At 43.5% G+C, this 15,462-nt stretch overlaps 2 protein-coding genes across 3 annotated transcripts in view; both read right to left on the reverse strand.

The window, feature by feature from the left end:
* Positions 1-2,278, reverse strand: part of galnt14 (UDP-N-acetyl-alpha-D-galactosamine:polypeptide N-acetylgalactosaminyltransferase 14 (GalNAc-T14)) — a 146,155-nt gene extending 143,877 nt beyond the window's left edge. The window contains exons 1-2 of one of the 2 annotated variants that reach the window (XM_056405006.1): positions 2,169-2,278; positions 1,541-1,592 (exon numbers count right to left, since the gene is read on the reverse strand). In XM_056405006.1, coding sequence (XP_056260981.1) covers positions 1,541-1,546 — 6 coding nt within the window. In that variant the 5' untranslated portion in view covers positions 1,547-1,592; positions 2,169-2,278. Of the gene's footprint in view, positions 1-1,540; positions 1,597-2,168 lie in introns of both variants that reach the window. The other variant, XM_056405005.1, reaches the window with a different exon arrangement.
* A 3,807-nt stretch (positions 2,279-6,085) lies between these two features.
* On the reverse strand, positions 6,086-15,332 carry LOC130187428 (AN1-type zinc finger protein 3-like). The gene is made up of 6 exons (XM_056405058.1): positions 14,804-15,332; positions 10,174-10,214; positions 7,831-8,022; positions 6,683-6,748; positions 6,428-6,598; positions 6,086-6,327 (listed from the first exon to the last, which is right to left on the reverse strand). The coding sequence occupies exons 1-6, from the start codon at positions 14,869-14,871 to the stop codon at positions 6,173-6,175; spliced, it is 693 nt and encodes a 230-aa protein (XP_056261033.1). The 5' UTR covers positions 14,872-15,332; the 3' UTR covers positions 6,086-6,172.
* Between the last annotated feature and the right edge of the window lie 130 nt (positions 15,333-15,462).

A 15,462-nucleotide genomic window follows, 5' to 3' on the forward strand; every position in this document is an offset into this window, starting at 1 on the left:
AGGGGAGGCAACAAAGGAAAGAGGAAGAGAAGACCTTTTTCTTTCTGTTGCAGTCACATGAAAAAGGTGACGAGATGAAAACCGTCACATTTTATTTCAATAAATTATCAGAGCCACAGCTGAGCACATGCTCCCATCTCTAGTTATTAATAAAACATGTGGAACAAAAATAAAAATGATCCTCCTAATGAGACGTGAACCCGAGGACAGGCCGTCACTTCACCCTGCGCTGTGTTAGAGCGCCACCTGCTGTCCCACACTCAGAACCTCGTCACGTCTCAACACGAACCACCGAGCCGAAGCCTCTCAGACCGTCCGACCCTCCTCACCAGTCCCAACATGAGAAGTCAGTCCGTCGCTTCACCGAATGTTTTCATTAAACCGGACTGACGTTAGAAAGAGATTCATTGGTGTTTAGTGAACTGGCACGTTACAGCTCTGTATGGGAATGTAAACTGCAGCCTGTGGAGAGCAGAAGAAAACATTTACTATAATGAAAAAGGTGCAAATGCTTGATTTTGAGATGTGTTATTATTATTATTATTATTATTATTATCATCTGTTAATGATATTTTCAATGCAGTTTCATCTTGCAGCAGATATGTGGCGCTCACCATTTCTGGATTTGTGTGCAGAGTTTTGAAAAAATGAGATCTTGAACCTGAAATGTGTGAAAGCAGAACATAACTGCTGTAACTGAGGAAAACTAAATGACGACTGTGCATCAGAAAACACACACAGAGAAATGCAATCAAACTTTGAACAAAGCCTCAACTACAGTGCAGTGAATTCACTGTTCAGCTCTACCTTTAGAATATGACAGAACCTGTGCAGTGTCGCCTTCAAGAAGAAAACCTTCTCCAACTTTACTGAACTCCACTCGCAATAAAAGCACATGAAGCATCTACTTTTCAGAGTAGTAAGAGTTTTAGAGCAGACATGTCCAAATATACTATATGTGGCTCATCGCACAGTTACACATTGGTTAACGAAGCAAGTTCACTTTGTGTTTTTCCCGCTCACTTCACGATGGCAGCACCATGCTTCCAAAAACAGACTGTAAACACCAGACACCTGCTGTGCGGCAGGAGTCATGGGAAAATGTGAAAACTGTTGTGTTTGTCTCATTTGCCAAAAGACCGTCGCTGTGATGAAGGAGATTCATACCAGAGACTGTCCCGCAGTGAACGGGTGAAACACTCTCCCTGCAGAGGCTGCTCACACGGCGTGGCCCCCAGGTATTTTCACATTGTCAAGTCTGGCCTCCGATCAAAAAGCTCCACTGTTATAGGTGCAGCCTGAAAGCTGAAGGATGGAACTACAGAGACACACACACCCCTCGATGCGAACACTGAGTATCATTAATGAGTCACTAGAGCTCGTGGGAAACTTCACATCATATTTGCTCGGATCATAATTTTGAGGTGGAAAACAACCTTCAGCTCGGGCTCCTGGTTGTAATCTCTGACCAACACAAAAACTCCCACAAACCATGTGAAGCTTCTGTACACACATTTATAATAATTCACGTGTCCTGTACCTTCATGGTGAGTTTTCAGCAGCGTCCTCCTTCAGTCTCATCTTCTTCCTCTCTGGCTGATCAAAAAATAATCATAAAAAAAAGAAAATCATCAGTCTTGCAATACAAGTGAAAAACAAACACAAGAACAACTCTAATACATCACATGAAAATAAATACCCTACAATAATTTCCATTCTGTTCACTAACTGTGTGGTGACTGTTGACTGGGAACAAACTTCACAATAAAAGCTGAGACAGTGTGTGCAGCACTTAAATATATAATACACAAAGTATTTGTACATACATGGAGTAAAAGTAAAAGCCTTTTTGACTGATTTAAGGCAGCTGCATTCAGATAACCTCTACCACCTTCTTATCTCTTTACACTGTGTTTCATGTCTTCATGTCTCTTTGTCTTTTAGCGTTTTAAAATGTCTTAATGAAACTTTTCCTCGATAATAAAAGACATAATGTTTGTGCCTAAATGTTTTAGACCTTACACATATCAATAGAATAAAAGTTAGCTTTTTAGCACAGTTAGCTTGTTTCCTGTATGCTAGCTAGCTAAGTTAGAGCACCTCTACACGGTAGAAAACGTGAGCTAATATGAAGCGTGGTGAATTCGCGGTTTTTTAAATGAACGTACCGGTGAGCTGTTTTTCTTTGGACGAGTCTGATGTCAAACCATTTAAAACTCTTTTATCCCGCCGCCTCGCTCCAGCTAATCATCGGAATCTTAGTATTTGGCCCCGCCCACAGCCGTTACCTCGACCAATGAGGTTCTTTCTGAGCGTTCGTCACTCGTCACCATACAAACAGCAGCTGACAAAACAGTCCCATCTCAGTGTCCTCTTACTAGCTTTCCCTAGGGCTTTCAACCATATTAAATGGTCCTCATGAGCAGGTTCGGTTTATTTACTCCATCACCATGAACAGATTATGAGACGATATAAAACGCTAACCACCTCCCACAACACACCTAGACTGAATGAGACGTGGCCATGGTCTTTGTAGTCATTTTGAGATCATGTTGTAGTCCTGATAAAGATCTTTGTTTGTCTTGTGTCTCTGTGGTTGTTTTGTCTCTGAGGTCACGTTGCTGTTACTTTACTTCCTCTCCACTAAATATTTCAGATGGACATAAGACATTTTACTTTAATTAATGATAAACTCAACAGTAAAGAAGATAAAAGTGCCACCAGCTCCATGTGATCTGTTTTCTGAAATATCTAATGTGACTTTCATACGTCACAGCAATACATTTCTTTTTTACAACATTTTGTTGCTAAAACTTTTACATTTCCACTGAATAATTCTTCTCTACCGTCATCCATGTTGACTTCAGTGATGAGCTTCCTGTCTCATTTTCAACAAAAAACTCAAGGTCCACTTACCTGTTTGCTCTTGAGCTTTCAACCATATTACAGTCTTCATCATCAGCAGATCCTTTTCCCAAAAACAGAAATTACACCACTCACATATCGGCCATCACTGCTCTCCTATAGCTGTAAGAATGAATCCATTATGAAAAATTGTCTCTGGATTTTAAATGTATTAATTAGTGAAACTAATTTGTTATATAATAATAATATAATAGCAATGACCAGACTAGTCAGTCTCTTTATTATTAGGTTTATTAAAAAACTAGAGAGAGCAATGGAGCTAATTTCATAATCACCTTCTGTTTGTGACTAAATGAATTTTACACCTGTAAAATCTGATTGTTGATGCGTTGTTTGTTTGTTTGTTTGTTTGTTTGTTTGTTTGTTTGGGCAGTCATGTAAACGTGGCTCCGGTGAAGATGATGTCACCAATACCTGGCCACTTGTGTCAGAAACTAAACCCGGCTGCCCACAGCGCCACCCAGTGACCAGCAGGCAGCAGTGTTTCAGACTGAAGTCACCTCAGGAACTGATCCTGAATCTTCACGGTCTTCATCACACACATTAACATATAAAATGTTTTAATGTCAAAATGGGATCAATTCTAAATCACTGCAGGAAACAAAACATCTACATGAAAATTAAAGATGTGTGAAGTTTGAATTCTGCGGAACATTTTATCTACTAATAAAGAACTGTGAAGGATATTTTGTCGTTCTGTTCGTGGTTTATTTTTACTTTCAAACAAATGTTGATGTGAGAAAAAGAAACATTAACACACACACACACACGCGCACACACACACACACACACACACACACACACACATACACAACATCCTCTAATCCAGTTTATTTTCCTCAGCAGAAAAATGGAACACGATAAAATTAAAGGAGAAAATAGGACAGAATTATGTTCTTGCTTTTTTATACATATAACTAAATATGCCACTCTATGCTAGGGTGTAAGTAACTCAAACTGATATAAGGTTAAATAATTTTTTTCTTTAAAAAGGTACAGAAAGATATTCCATTTCTTCCATTTCTCATTAGCACTCAAAAAAAAAGGAACAAGTTTTTCAAATATTCAAATATCAAAATAAGAACCAGTCGTGACGTTTCTCCAGACTCCCTTTATCCTTCGCTGTGTTCTCATTGAAGAAGATGGGGGGGGGGGGGGGGGGGTGAGAGAAGAAACAATAACTTGTGCATGAGGATTAGCATAGTTAAGTGGTGTCTGGTTATAAGGGCTACGTCCACCTCGATCAACATTTTCATAGTTGTTTTGCAAAAAGAAAGAAAAAAAAAACAAAACAATTTTCCTGCCATTCAAGGAAATCTGCTTCATGACTCTGAATCCTCCAAATAAAAAACATCATCATCAAATTGCACTTCAATGCTGCAAAGTACATTTAATAGAGTCCTGCAGCTGTGTCAGAGAAACTGTCATTTATTCTTTGAATAAACCAACAAAAAGTTTAATCTGAAGAAGAAAACGTCAGATTCTGCAAAGTAACAAATAAAAAAGTTGATTTCGGTGAAACGGCCCTTTAAGGAGAAGGAAGAAGGAAGAAGAGGAGGAGGAGGAGGAGGAGGAGGAGGAGGTGTGTAACTGAACAATATGCACAGCACAGAGTCCAAGCAGTCAGACGGTGACGGCCGAGTCAGAGCCGGGTCACAAACATGATGACAAACAGAAAAAAAAAAAAAGGGAAAGCCACTCAATTTGAGAATTCACACGTTATTTTCGGCGTCAGTTTGAATCTGTGATGTCAGGAGATGTTGAACAGCCTCGACCGGGTCCAGCACACACCTGCGTGACGGACCACAGGAAGTCCGAGGGTCACATTTGATTTAATCGCAAAATTGAAGTGAAGAGAACCAAAGGTGTTTGGTTACTGGATCCAAAACTGAACTTTCTGTCTTTGTTTGAAAAGGTCAACGTCCGGTTCATTTCTCAGCCTTTAAACCAACGTCGACTCGTGCTGCGTATCAATATGACATCACTGATTTAAACTGTGGGACGAGCCCATCTCTCTCTCTCTCTCTCCGATTTAATCGATTTATAATCAAACAGTTCTGATGCAGACAGACGCCCCCGCTCTGCAGATTAAATGAGGCCCAACCCACAAACACAAAGTAAGAATAAATTAGAATCATTAAAGGGAAGTGAGTCATTCATGGATTCAGTTTAGCTGTGGAGACGATCCGTGATCAACTTCAGATTATTAGTTTCTCTTAAACACACGGCGTTTTGGCGAATGCAAAAACTCGCTGTATTCCCGCTTGTCAAGAACAACAGTACCACTCAGTGAGATGACGGGGGGGGGGGAGAGAGATCTGCTACACAGAGGATTTATCTCAGTTACTCTTGTCCATTAGTGTGGTGTTTATTTTTTTTATACTTTTCTTTTTGTCCACAGTCCATGTGAGCAGAGGCAGGGATTGGCTGTATTGTCCTCCACGACGCCGTGGTAACGCAGTAAAAACGAGCTAATCACCATGACGGCCACATGTAAAAAAAAAAAAAAAAAGAAAAAAGAAAAAGAAGAAGAAGAAGAAGAAGAAGAAGGATCCTCACGTTAGCAGATGACAAACTTGCACCTGCACAGACACACTGACGACACTCAGCTGGTGACGCCGCGCGAGGACCGACTCACAGGTGGAAGAAGAAGAAAAACAAAGCGGAGGAAGGCGGGGCTACAGGTTTGATACTCCAACCCCCTGATGACGACCTGAGGAGCGGTCGTGGGACAGAGCTGGACCCCTCCCCCGCGACCAAGAAATGGAAAAAAATAAAGAATAAGTGTGAATGAGAATCCGAACGGATCAGTTCATCAGTTCGTCTCCCACTTCCTGTTCTGAAGGAGCACGAGCAAAGAGGAGGAAACCATGTGATGTACGACTGACGGGATCCATCTCTGCGGCGTCCTTCCTCTGAAGACGGGGGGGTGGGGGGGTTAAGGCTGAGTGTGTGAACATGTGATACTGAACGTGGCCCCCTGTTGGCCCCCGAACTGCCTCGTCCAAACAGGAAATCAGGACGACGACAGGGCGGCGCCGAGCTCAGGTCCAGAATCGTAGGTCAGATGCAGGATGTTGCGACCGTGCTCCCCCCTCCCCCCCCCCTTCTTCTTCTTCTTCTTCCCCGCCCTCCCAGCCCTCCCCCTCCCACCCCATTTGTCACTCCTCCTCGCTCTCCTTCCTCCTCCTCCTCCTCTCTGTAAGCGCCTCAGCTCTAATTGGATGGCCGGTCCCGGTGTGGCCAATCAGGAGCATTCCTCCCCGATGCGTTGGCACGAGCGGCCCACCTTGCGGTCCAGCTTCACCATCTTGAGGACGGCCTCCTCGCGCCCGCGGCCCAGATGGTCGAACAGACAGTCGTGCTGCTCGGGGAGACGATGGAGCATGCAGAACACGTAGCCTGGAAGGGGGAGGGGGGAGGGGCGGGACAAACAACGTGGTGAGGGAGACGTTCTGGTGGTTTCACCTCAACAAACACAATCATGGCGTGTGGTACTGACCGCAGCGGCAGGAGCCCAGTTCCTGCTGCACCAGCTCTAGTTTGGTTTGGCAGCGGTAGCAGCGCCGGCGGTTCTTCTGCTTGGGCGTCCCGCCGGCCTCCTCGCCGCTCCCCTCCTTCTCGTCCGGCCGGGGCCGTTTCTCTGGTGTCGCCTCGCTCTCTGAGCTCGAGGCTGAAAACACAAGCGGCAGGGTGAAGAGTTAGCGCTCAGAGCTACAGGCAGGAGGAAGAAGAAGAAGAAGGGGGGGGGGCTGACCTGATTCTCGTGGACGTTTTGTGGGTGTGCAGAGTGTGCCTTGGGCTGTTTCTGTGGACGACACGCCTGCAGGGGGACATGAAGAGACGAGTCAGACAGGAAATGACCATCCATCCAAAATAAGACATGTACTGAAGGTTACGGACCGGTGCGGCGGGAAAAGTGTCACATTTTCATTTTGTGCTTAAAAGTGTAAAACGCCATTTTAATCAATATTCAATAAATAATAACAGCTATGAAATTAATTAGGTCATAAATATAGAATGATTGAAATAAATGTAAATATATAAATATATAAAACGAATTAATAAATACAGCTATGAAAGAAATTAATTAGGTCATAAATGTATAAACATAAAAATAAATAGTTTTATAAATGAATGAATAAATAGCTTTATTTATTTCAGGGGACTTTTATTTTCCTAATGCCACATTTGTTTCCCAGCTTTTTATTTCCATGTGTTATATTCAAATGAGGGGGTGTGGTCATCTGACAGGACACAGCACCAGCTGCAGAGACTTCCCGCTCTACAAAGCTGTGAGGATTCTGATTGGATGTGGACGTTTTATATGAGTTCATACTGTAAGTGAAGACAGGCGACTTCATTAGAATCTGACTTCTACTCAGCAGTGATTGGAGGAAGGCCTGTGTGACATCATTTCCTGACTTCACATTAAAGTAAACTCCTTGGTGCTCCTCAAAGATCCTCTACAACAAAGATACAAGCACAAGCAGCGCCAATGGCAGACACTTCCTGTTTCCTGTGTGGGCGTGGACATGACTGCTTGTCCATAATAACAACAACACAATACAACACTAGATACAGTTTGAATTGACGCCCGACTTCGCTGCTGGTTTTTATCTGATAGCTTAACAACACTCTCCGTTTTCCCTCCCATTACAGTGGGGGGGAGGGGACACACACACCATGTGACACAGATACAGGAAGTGATTCTAAAAAAACTGCTGTCTTCTTTCTCAACCCCCCCCCCAAGTCTGTCTTGCAGCAGCAGCGTCACACAGAAAACCACAGCTGTATTCATGGATGTGGTCAGAAACTTACTGTAGCCTTTATGTCAGCAGGTTGTTGGTTTCCCTCCTTAAAAAAAAAAAAAACACCTTCCTGTTGTTGGCTGTCCCTTCTTACCTTCCCTCCTGCTGGGAAACGTGGGCGAGGGCTCTTCGGCTGACGGCTGCTCGGAGCTGGAGGCCGGCGACGACAAAAGGGATTGGCTACTGCTACTGCTCGTCTCGCTACTGAAGACGGCCGATTGGCTACTCCCGCTGCTCTGGATGGGCCTGGAGGTGCAGTCCTCCCCCGGCTGCTTCTTCTGGATGTCTGGGGTCAAGGGCGGCGAGAGAGGGAGCGGAGAGAGACGTAGATAAGAGACGGGGAAACAGACGGAGAGGGAGGACGAGACGAAACAAAGAGTCAAAACACTCACATCTGGACTCTGTTCGTGCTACAACAACACAGCTGCAACTACAGGAGAGGATCAGGGCCACGGCTGGATTTTTTGTTTCTTTAAAACATTTAAAAACATCTTTTTTTTTCATAATTCACCAAACTGGTACAGTTGATCTGTCGGCCCACCTCAGTGTGTGATGACAGTAACCTGAGGACAAACTGAGCTCTTCTTCTTTGGTCCTGCGGCAGTTTAACATGTTTTTACATCTTATAGACCAAAATATTTACTGATGAATGAGAGAATAAACAGCACATCAATCAATAATGTAAATAGAGCAGCACAATTAATCAGAACTATAATCCACATCACAGGAGCTGCAGTTTTTCTATAAAAGGTAAAATGTGTCTCTTGTTTATCGTCAGTGTTGTGGAGACGCCCCGACCTACAGGTCAGGTTCTCCAGACGTAAAGAACAAAAGCCACATCATCACCACTTTTAGTTTTTTTCTGTGTAACATGATTTTTTTTGCATCTCTAATAAATGAATCTTTAGTTGCACAACGTCGCTGGTTCGAGTCCGAGCTCTGTCCGATCCCACTCATGAAAACCTTTAAACCAGGCTGCACCACATGACCAGAGGAGGACGGCGCTGACCTCTGACCCCGGCTGTATAACGATGATCTCAGACAGTATTGATCTGTTGTGGGGATATCGTCTTCAGCCCCCCCCCCCCCCCCCCCAGGGAGGGTGAGGGAGGTCAGCCTGGATTGTAGCTCCTCCTCCACATGTGGAGCTAACCCACTTCTGAGTCTATTCTGAGCCTCACTGCCGTCTGTGATGCCAGACTCAAAGCCGGGGCCCGAGGTCCCGCGCTGTCTGCCGTGCTCACCGGTTGCCATGGCCACCGACAGCAGGGCTGCAGCACAGCCTCAACCCATCCTCCCGAACCAGAGTGGAGGCGACGCTGAGAGAACCCGAAATGATTTACAGTGTACAGGTGAAACCCTGGACGAGTTGCACAAACTGAATGTTTTACCCTTTTTCTACCAACATTAGCAGGTTTTTTAAACGTGGGTAAACCAGCTAATTAAAGCACATTGACCTCTTTCCCACTGACGGGCGAGTTCGTCTTTCTGTTCGGACACATAACTCGGGATGCCACGATCACGTTTTTTTGCCGCCGATACCATTCATCTTTGTCATCACTGCAGACGTCACACACTTTGTAGAAGTTGTTTTGGCGGCATGTCAGTGGGAGGCGGGGCCACACCACACTGTGCTTCTCTCAGCCGCAGACACCAGAATGTTAACAACAGCTCGTCTGTGACTAGAAGCTTTAATTCACATCTACAGATCATTATTTTAATGAAAATCAGCTGATAATGATCAGCGGCCGATCAATCAGATCACCCCTACTGCAAACTGGTAAAACAGATCACGTCTCAAGTGTCGGAGCCTCTGATCAGTGACTGTGTTGTTCAAACTTATTTCAGGTCGGCAGCTTCACTCTTTCAGAGCTCATCGTAGCTGCAGTGTTTCTGGTGTAACAGCAGGGTCTGGACAGGTGACAGGTAACAGGTGACAGGTGAGGTTAGAGACATCACAGCAGAAAAAGACTGAGTTCACGGGTTTACATCACTAGCGATCGGAGCCGGAGCAGATAAATCCGTGCGTCTACTGCAGAGTCATGTGACCCACGTGTGAATGCTGAGTGAACCCTTTTCCACTGCTGATTAAAGCCTGATGCCGGCGAGCCTTAGCGGGTTTGTTAACCAGAGGAAAAGGAGCTTTAGAAGAGGAAAGACGACAAACAGAGCTGGTCACCTGCTGGTTAACAAGAGCAGCGATTATCTCCCACTGCCACGTTCACAGAGAGTGAAAACATCAGCACCACTCTGCTGTGTGGACATTTTATCTGACAGGATTTAAACCCAGGAAGGTGCAGCTGCTCCGCCTGTTCCTCAGGTGGCAACCACATGAACCTCTGGCTTCCTCTCTTTGGCTTTTGAACTGTGTGTGTGGAGTGATGGTGAGTGGTGCGCAGAAGTTATGATTAAAAGAAAATGTTGAGGTGAGACTCACCAGCAAAACATTTGGAGCAGAGGTTCATGGTTTTACTGGACCTGAGGAGAGAGGACAGGAATGTGACTGACGACATAAATATCAGCAAAACATGATTATATGGATAAATGTTGAAAATGAGACTCATCTGTATCATCCAGTTCAGTGGTTCCCAACCTTTTCCAACTCATGGCCCACCCCATGTCGGCCGCCCCATAACAACACAAATATACCATGTGCACCGGTATATTGTATATAATGACATTTTCACCTAAACTGTTCTGTTTTGCAAACGATGGGTCGGCCCACTTGCAGCACCTTCACGGCCCACAGGTTGGGAACCACTGATCTAGTGCATCATTTTCTGGCTGAACACGGTTGTCTCGGTTAATGACACCTACACAAATACACAACTAAGAACACACAACCAGTGCAGGACAAACACAATCACATTAATAGATAATTGTATCTAGTGTTTATTGTCCTTGTTTGTAGCTTCTTGTTGTCGTTGTCTCTTTTCAGACTGAACATCTGTATATTCTGAGCTCATTGTAGGATATTATCAATGCTGTTGTGTAAAAGCCAAAACTAGTTTGTGTGTTTTTTTAACAGTTAGAATCACCTGAACCACTGACACTGAACGAATCCAAACTCCCATGATCCCACGCTATTTCATGACATCACCCAACGCCATCCTTTGTTCTTGTTTTGATTGAGAGACTTCTAGAGGCGGAAGTTACTGACTGGGTTTAAACTTTAGATAAGTTCTGACGTTATCGGTTCAGCTCTCCATACTTTAGAAATTTAGAAATAAAAGTTCTCTCAGACACATAATCACCACTTCTGTTTCTGATTAAGACTTTCATCAATGAATGGGGGCGGGGGGTTAATGTTGAGTAAATGAGAAAATAAGAAATGTTAATTCTGTTTTTTTATTAGTTTTTTCTCTTACAAAATCACAAAAAGTACCGATAAGAGAACCGTTAAAGTACCGGGTCAATAAGAGTAGTACCATTAAAATCTTAGCGATACCCCTCCCTCATGGCTGGTGGTACCTTTCCTACAGGTGCGTCCTGCCTCACCTTCTGGACCTCTCTTTAATGTTCAGGCCAACACAATACGTTCAATACGTGGCTCCTCTGTGTCAGCTGTGAGTCGGGTCAACAGTCAATAGGAGCTGGAAGTGTGTGTTTTCACTTCATTGTTCCTACAGGAGCGACGTGACTGAAGCAGCACTGAATGACTGCCCCCCCCCCCCCCAAGGAGGAGGAGCTTTGTTTTCACCTGTTACGCTCATTAATCCCAGACATGTCATTATGTAAAAGGATCAATTACATTAAGACATATGTTGATGTGTATGTTTCACCAACATGTTGAATATGTTTTTATATGAGTTTTAATATTGATCTAATTTATTTATTTATTTTTACTAAATATATATTTTTAGTGGTTTCACTAATGTTACAACAGTTGATCTTATTCATTTTGTTCTAATTTATTATTAATGTTATATATATTTATATATATATATATATATATATATATATATATATATGATATTCCTGTTTTTCCCCAGTGTGAACAGATATTCAAATTAAATTCACACAGAATAAAACACATCTACAGAAACAGTGAGATCAACACACAAGGTGACACGACTTTATCTCAGTGTCTGTCTTTAACAAAGATTCAACACCAGAAGAAGAAATCACAGCCTGAAGTCATCCAAACAAGACGACCTAAAAAAGGAGACAGACTCTCCTTAATGTGGCTGTAGTTATACAAACAGTGTGAGCTTTACAGCAGGCTGTTGACACCCCCCCCCCCCCCCCCCCCCCACACACACACACCACACACACACACACACACACACGCACACACACACGCACACACACACACACGAGGTAATATCTGATTATACCTACAGGAAAAGATAGCAACGAGCAGGGAGGAGAAAACCAGATAAGACAAACAGAAAAAAGCCATTAACCTTGAACCCTGGTTTTTAGTAACTTTAATTTATCAACAATTCTATCTTATCTGTTGTTTTATTATTAATTTTCCTGTTTTTTTTGTTTGCTCATGTTATCGCAGCTTTTTAAATCTATGTGATTGAATCTCAGCTTTCCCTCTTCTCTTTTCTTTTGAGCTCATCAGTGTGTGAAGCTCTTTGAACTGAACTCACCTGTATGAAAAGTGCTGTACAAATAAAGTTTGATTGATTGACTGAAGAGGACTGAACTGAGGCTGGAAGTATTTTCAATATTTCCCTCAGTCTCCCGGACACATCGTCCAATATGAGCTGCTTATATATGAGCACAGGCCAATATGGTCGACATTTCAAAAACATGTTTGACATCATTTCAGAACAGTGTCGTCATTACACGTTTTGCCAACCAGACAAGACTTTTCTCAAAATGAATAAATTGCCGCTGAGCTCCGTTCACCTTCAGCAGAACATGTTTGTCTTCAGGAAGAATTCAACAGTTACAAGACGTTTTACAATAAAAAGAAAATGGCTGCCGTCTCTAAAAACTCTCTCTCTCCTCTTTGCTCTCTCCATAACAATGTTAGAAAACCACAAAGTATGAGCCACGTCTTCCTGTTTTTTGTTGTTGGGTGCTACTGGTCAGGTCAGGTGTCATTAATTGTTACCATGGAAACATTGGTCTCAGGTTTGAGTTAACCTGGAGGTAAAGTGTCTAATGTTTCTGTCCTAAAATGAGTCAGTGTGTATTTTAGTGAAACAGTCTGACTGACATCAGACCAGCACTACAGACCTGTCTGAGGTATCTGTGTGGAACTGACCCCTGATCTCATTATTAAAACATTAATTATTAAAACATAAAACATGTTGATTAAATCAACTGTATTCAACTGCAAACAACACTGTACTTCAGTGATGAGAGAACCATGTCACTGATGCTGCCAACGTTAAGAGCTCCACCTCTGAGCTCAGTCCTTCAAACCCCCTGGGTCAGTTTCACACGGATACGTCAGACTGGTCTGTAGAGCTGGTCTGATGTCAGTCAGACTGTTTCACTAAAATACACACTGACTCATTTTAAGACAAAAACAGGCTTTAACCCAGGCTGACTCGAACCTAAGACCAATGTTACCATGGTAACAATCAGTGACACGCGTGCTGACCAGTAGCAACAGGAAAACATGCCTCATAATTTGACCAATGAGAAGGGACAGAGTTTTTTTTTTTTTTTCAAATCTGATTTTTATTTTATTGTTTCACTCTTTCCTGAATTTTCAAAGTAAAACGTCCTTGTAACTGTTGAATTCCTCCTAAACACAAACATGTTCTGCTGAGGGTAAACTGAGTTGAGGGAGTGGATGTGGTTCCTCGTTCGGCCATTTTTTTCATTTTGAAAAAAGTCTTAATTTACCCAGAATTCATTGTGCCACAGTCCGGCTTAAGATCAAGAACTAAACTGCTTTGTGTAACAGATGAGTTCAGACTCAGTCTATCTGTTTGTTGTATCTATGACACAGTCACAGTCTGTCCCTGCTTGTAACCTCATTCAAGATCTTCTTCAAGAGGCCTTGAGTTTCAGTGACATGTGTGGGACAGACTCTGCAGCCAGCAGCCCCCCCAGGCCAGGTGTTATTCTGAGCTGAGGCAGGCAGGGCCGTAAACACACACACACACACACACACACACACACACACACACACACACACACACAAAAAACACTGTCACCATTAGTGTCACCTGACATTGACAGGTGGCTTTACTGGTTCCAGTTTGCTTACGGGACGCCACAAAAATGAAGGCAACTGGGGAGCTAGCTGGGGCTTGGGGGGTTTCGTTGATAATCAAATGACAAGTCATATGAGAACATTGTGTTTTCATAACACCTCAAATAAAAGGACTGCTGTTATCTGTCTGGTTATATTTCACACATTAGTAGTTGAAAGCATTAATGTATTAGTGTTACAGGGCTTAGAGTGTGTGTGTGTGTGTGTGTGTGTGTGTGTGTGTGTCTGACTGATGACATGACAGTAATCTTATCACACTGTGTTTTCTCTGTGACTGAGCTACACCCCTGTAATAAGGAGGAACAGCGTTCATGTTTGCTGTTAAATGGATTAAAGGTTAGCTGTAGTCATTTTTCCTATGGGGTAACATCAGTGAATCACATCCGGTATGCAACACACATACACCACTTGACAAGAGCGACTGTAAAAAGGCTGGAAAATAAGTCAAAAAACTGGTTTTATAAGCAAAGCTAGGTTTCCTGACTGATTAGCTAGCCGTGCTAACCGCTTTTCCTGAGGTGCTTCAAGAAAACAGGGCAGGTTTAAAAGGAACCTGCTGGCAATAAATCATTTTCTATGTCGGATACGTCATCTCCTGGGTTCACTAATTGCCTTAAAACACGGTGTAAAAATAACAGCTACTGCCCGAGACGTCGACAGGCGGTTTGTTAGCTCAGAAAACAGCGGAACATTTAAGCTAGTTTTCAAGCTGTGAGGTTTATTTATTAGCTAACTTCCCAACCCCCCACCCTCGGCCTGCACAACAGAACAACAACAATGGGTTTGGACTAGGTGAAGCCGTTGGGCATATTCCATCCGGATTTACCTTTCGGTTCAACATAGTGGGTTAAATATAGTTTATATTTTTAATAAAACTCACCCCCAAAATCCGCAGGGACACCGGGGAGGTAGACTCGGAGGTTTGCTTCGTTCACTGGTGTCTCCCATGACTTCCAACAAAAAAAAAAAACGCGAGGCTGGGGATGAGACCGGGGCCTGGTCGTTCAGGGGAAAAAACGATCCAACAACTCGAGTTAGACACAAAATAAAAAATAAAAAAAGATAAATGTCCTCTTTGTTTAAAGTCCACAAGCCGTTCAAAGAAAACGGGGGAAGGAGAGGGGCCCACAAAGCCTTCCGTTAAGAGAAACAAAACGGCTCAGTTTGAACTGGAATAATTGAACGGCACTCAAAGCAATCAGCTGGACGTTCGGACTTTACGACCGACAGCCGAGAACAGGGGGGCGCCGCGGGGTTTCAGTCGACACCAAACGGCTTAAAAGACCCTCATCTGTCCGCAGACACTTCCAGGACACAACCACGGCGACGTTAAATACACGGGAGGGTCAGAGAAAGGAGAAAATAAATAGATAGACTGAGGCCTTCCCCTCTGAACACTTCAGGACCACCCCTATTCACACGTCGCTGGCACCGAGTACGTTGGGCCGGAAACGCGTCCATCAAACCAGAAATGTCAATATTGCCCCAACGAAGCGACGGTGCCACAAACAAGACACGTCAATTCAACATTATACGACT

The sequence above is a fragment of the Seriola aureovittata genome, chromosome 19, assembly GCF_021018895.1.
Source record: "Seriola aureovittata isolate HTS-2021-v1 ecotype China chromosome 19, ASM2101889v1, whole genome shotgun sequence".
NCBI classification, from domain to species: Eukaryota; Metazoa; Chordata; class Actinopteri; order Carangiformes; family Carangidae; genus Seriola; species Seriola aureovittata.

Coding starts and splice junctions, on each gene's coding strand:
- LOC130187428 (XM_056405058.1), bottom strand. CDS start 14,871: ATGGGAGACACCAGTGAACGAAGCAAACCTCCGAGTCTACCTCCCCGG. Junction 10,215..14,803: donor TGTCCCTGCGGATTTTGGGG/GTGAGTTTTATT, acceptor CTCTCTCCTCAG/GTCCAGTAAAACCATGAACC. Junction 6,328..6,427: donor ACTGGGCTCCTGCCGCTGCG/GTCAGTACCACA, acceptor TCCCCCTTCCAG/GCTACGTGTTCTGCATGCTC.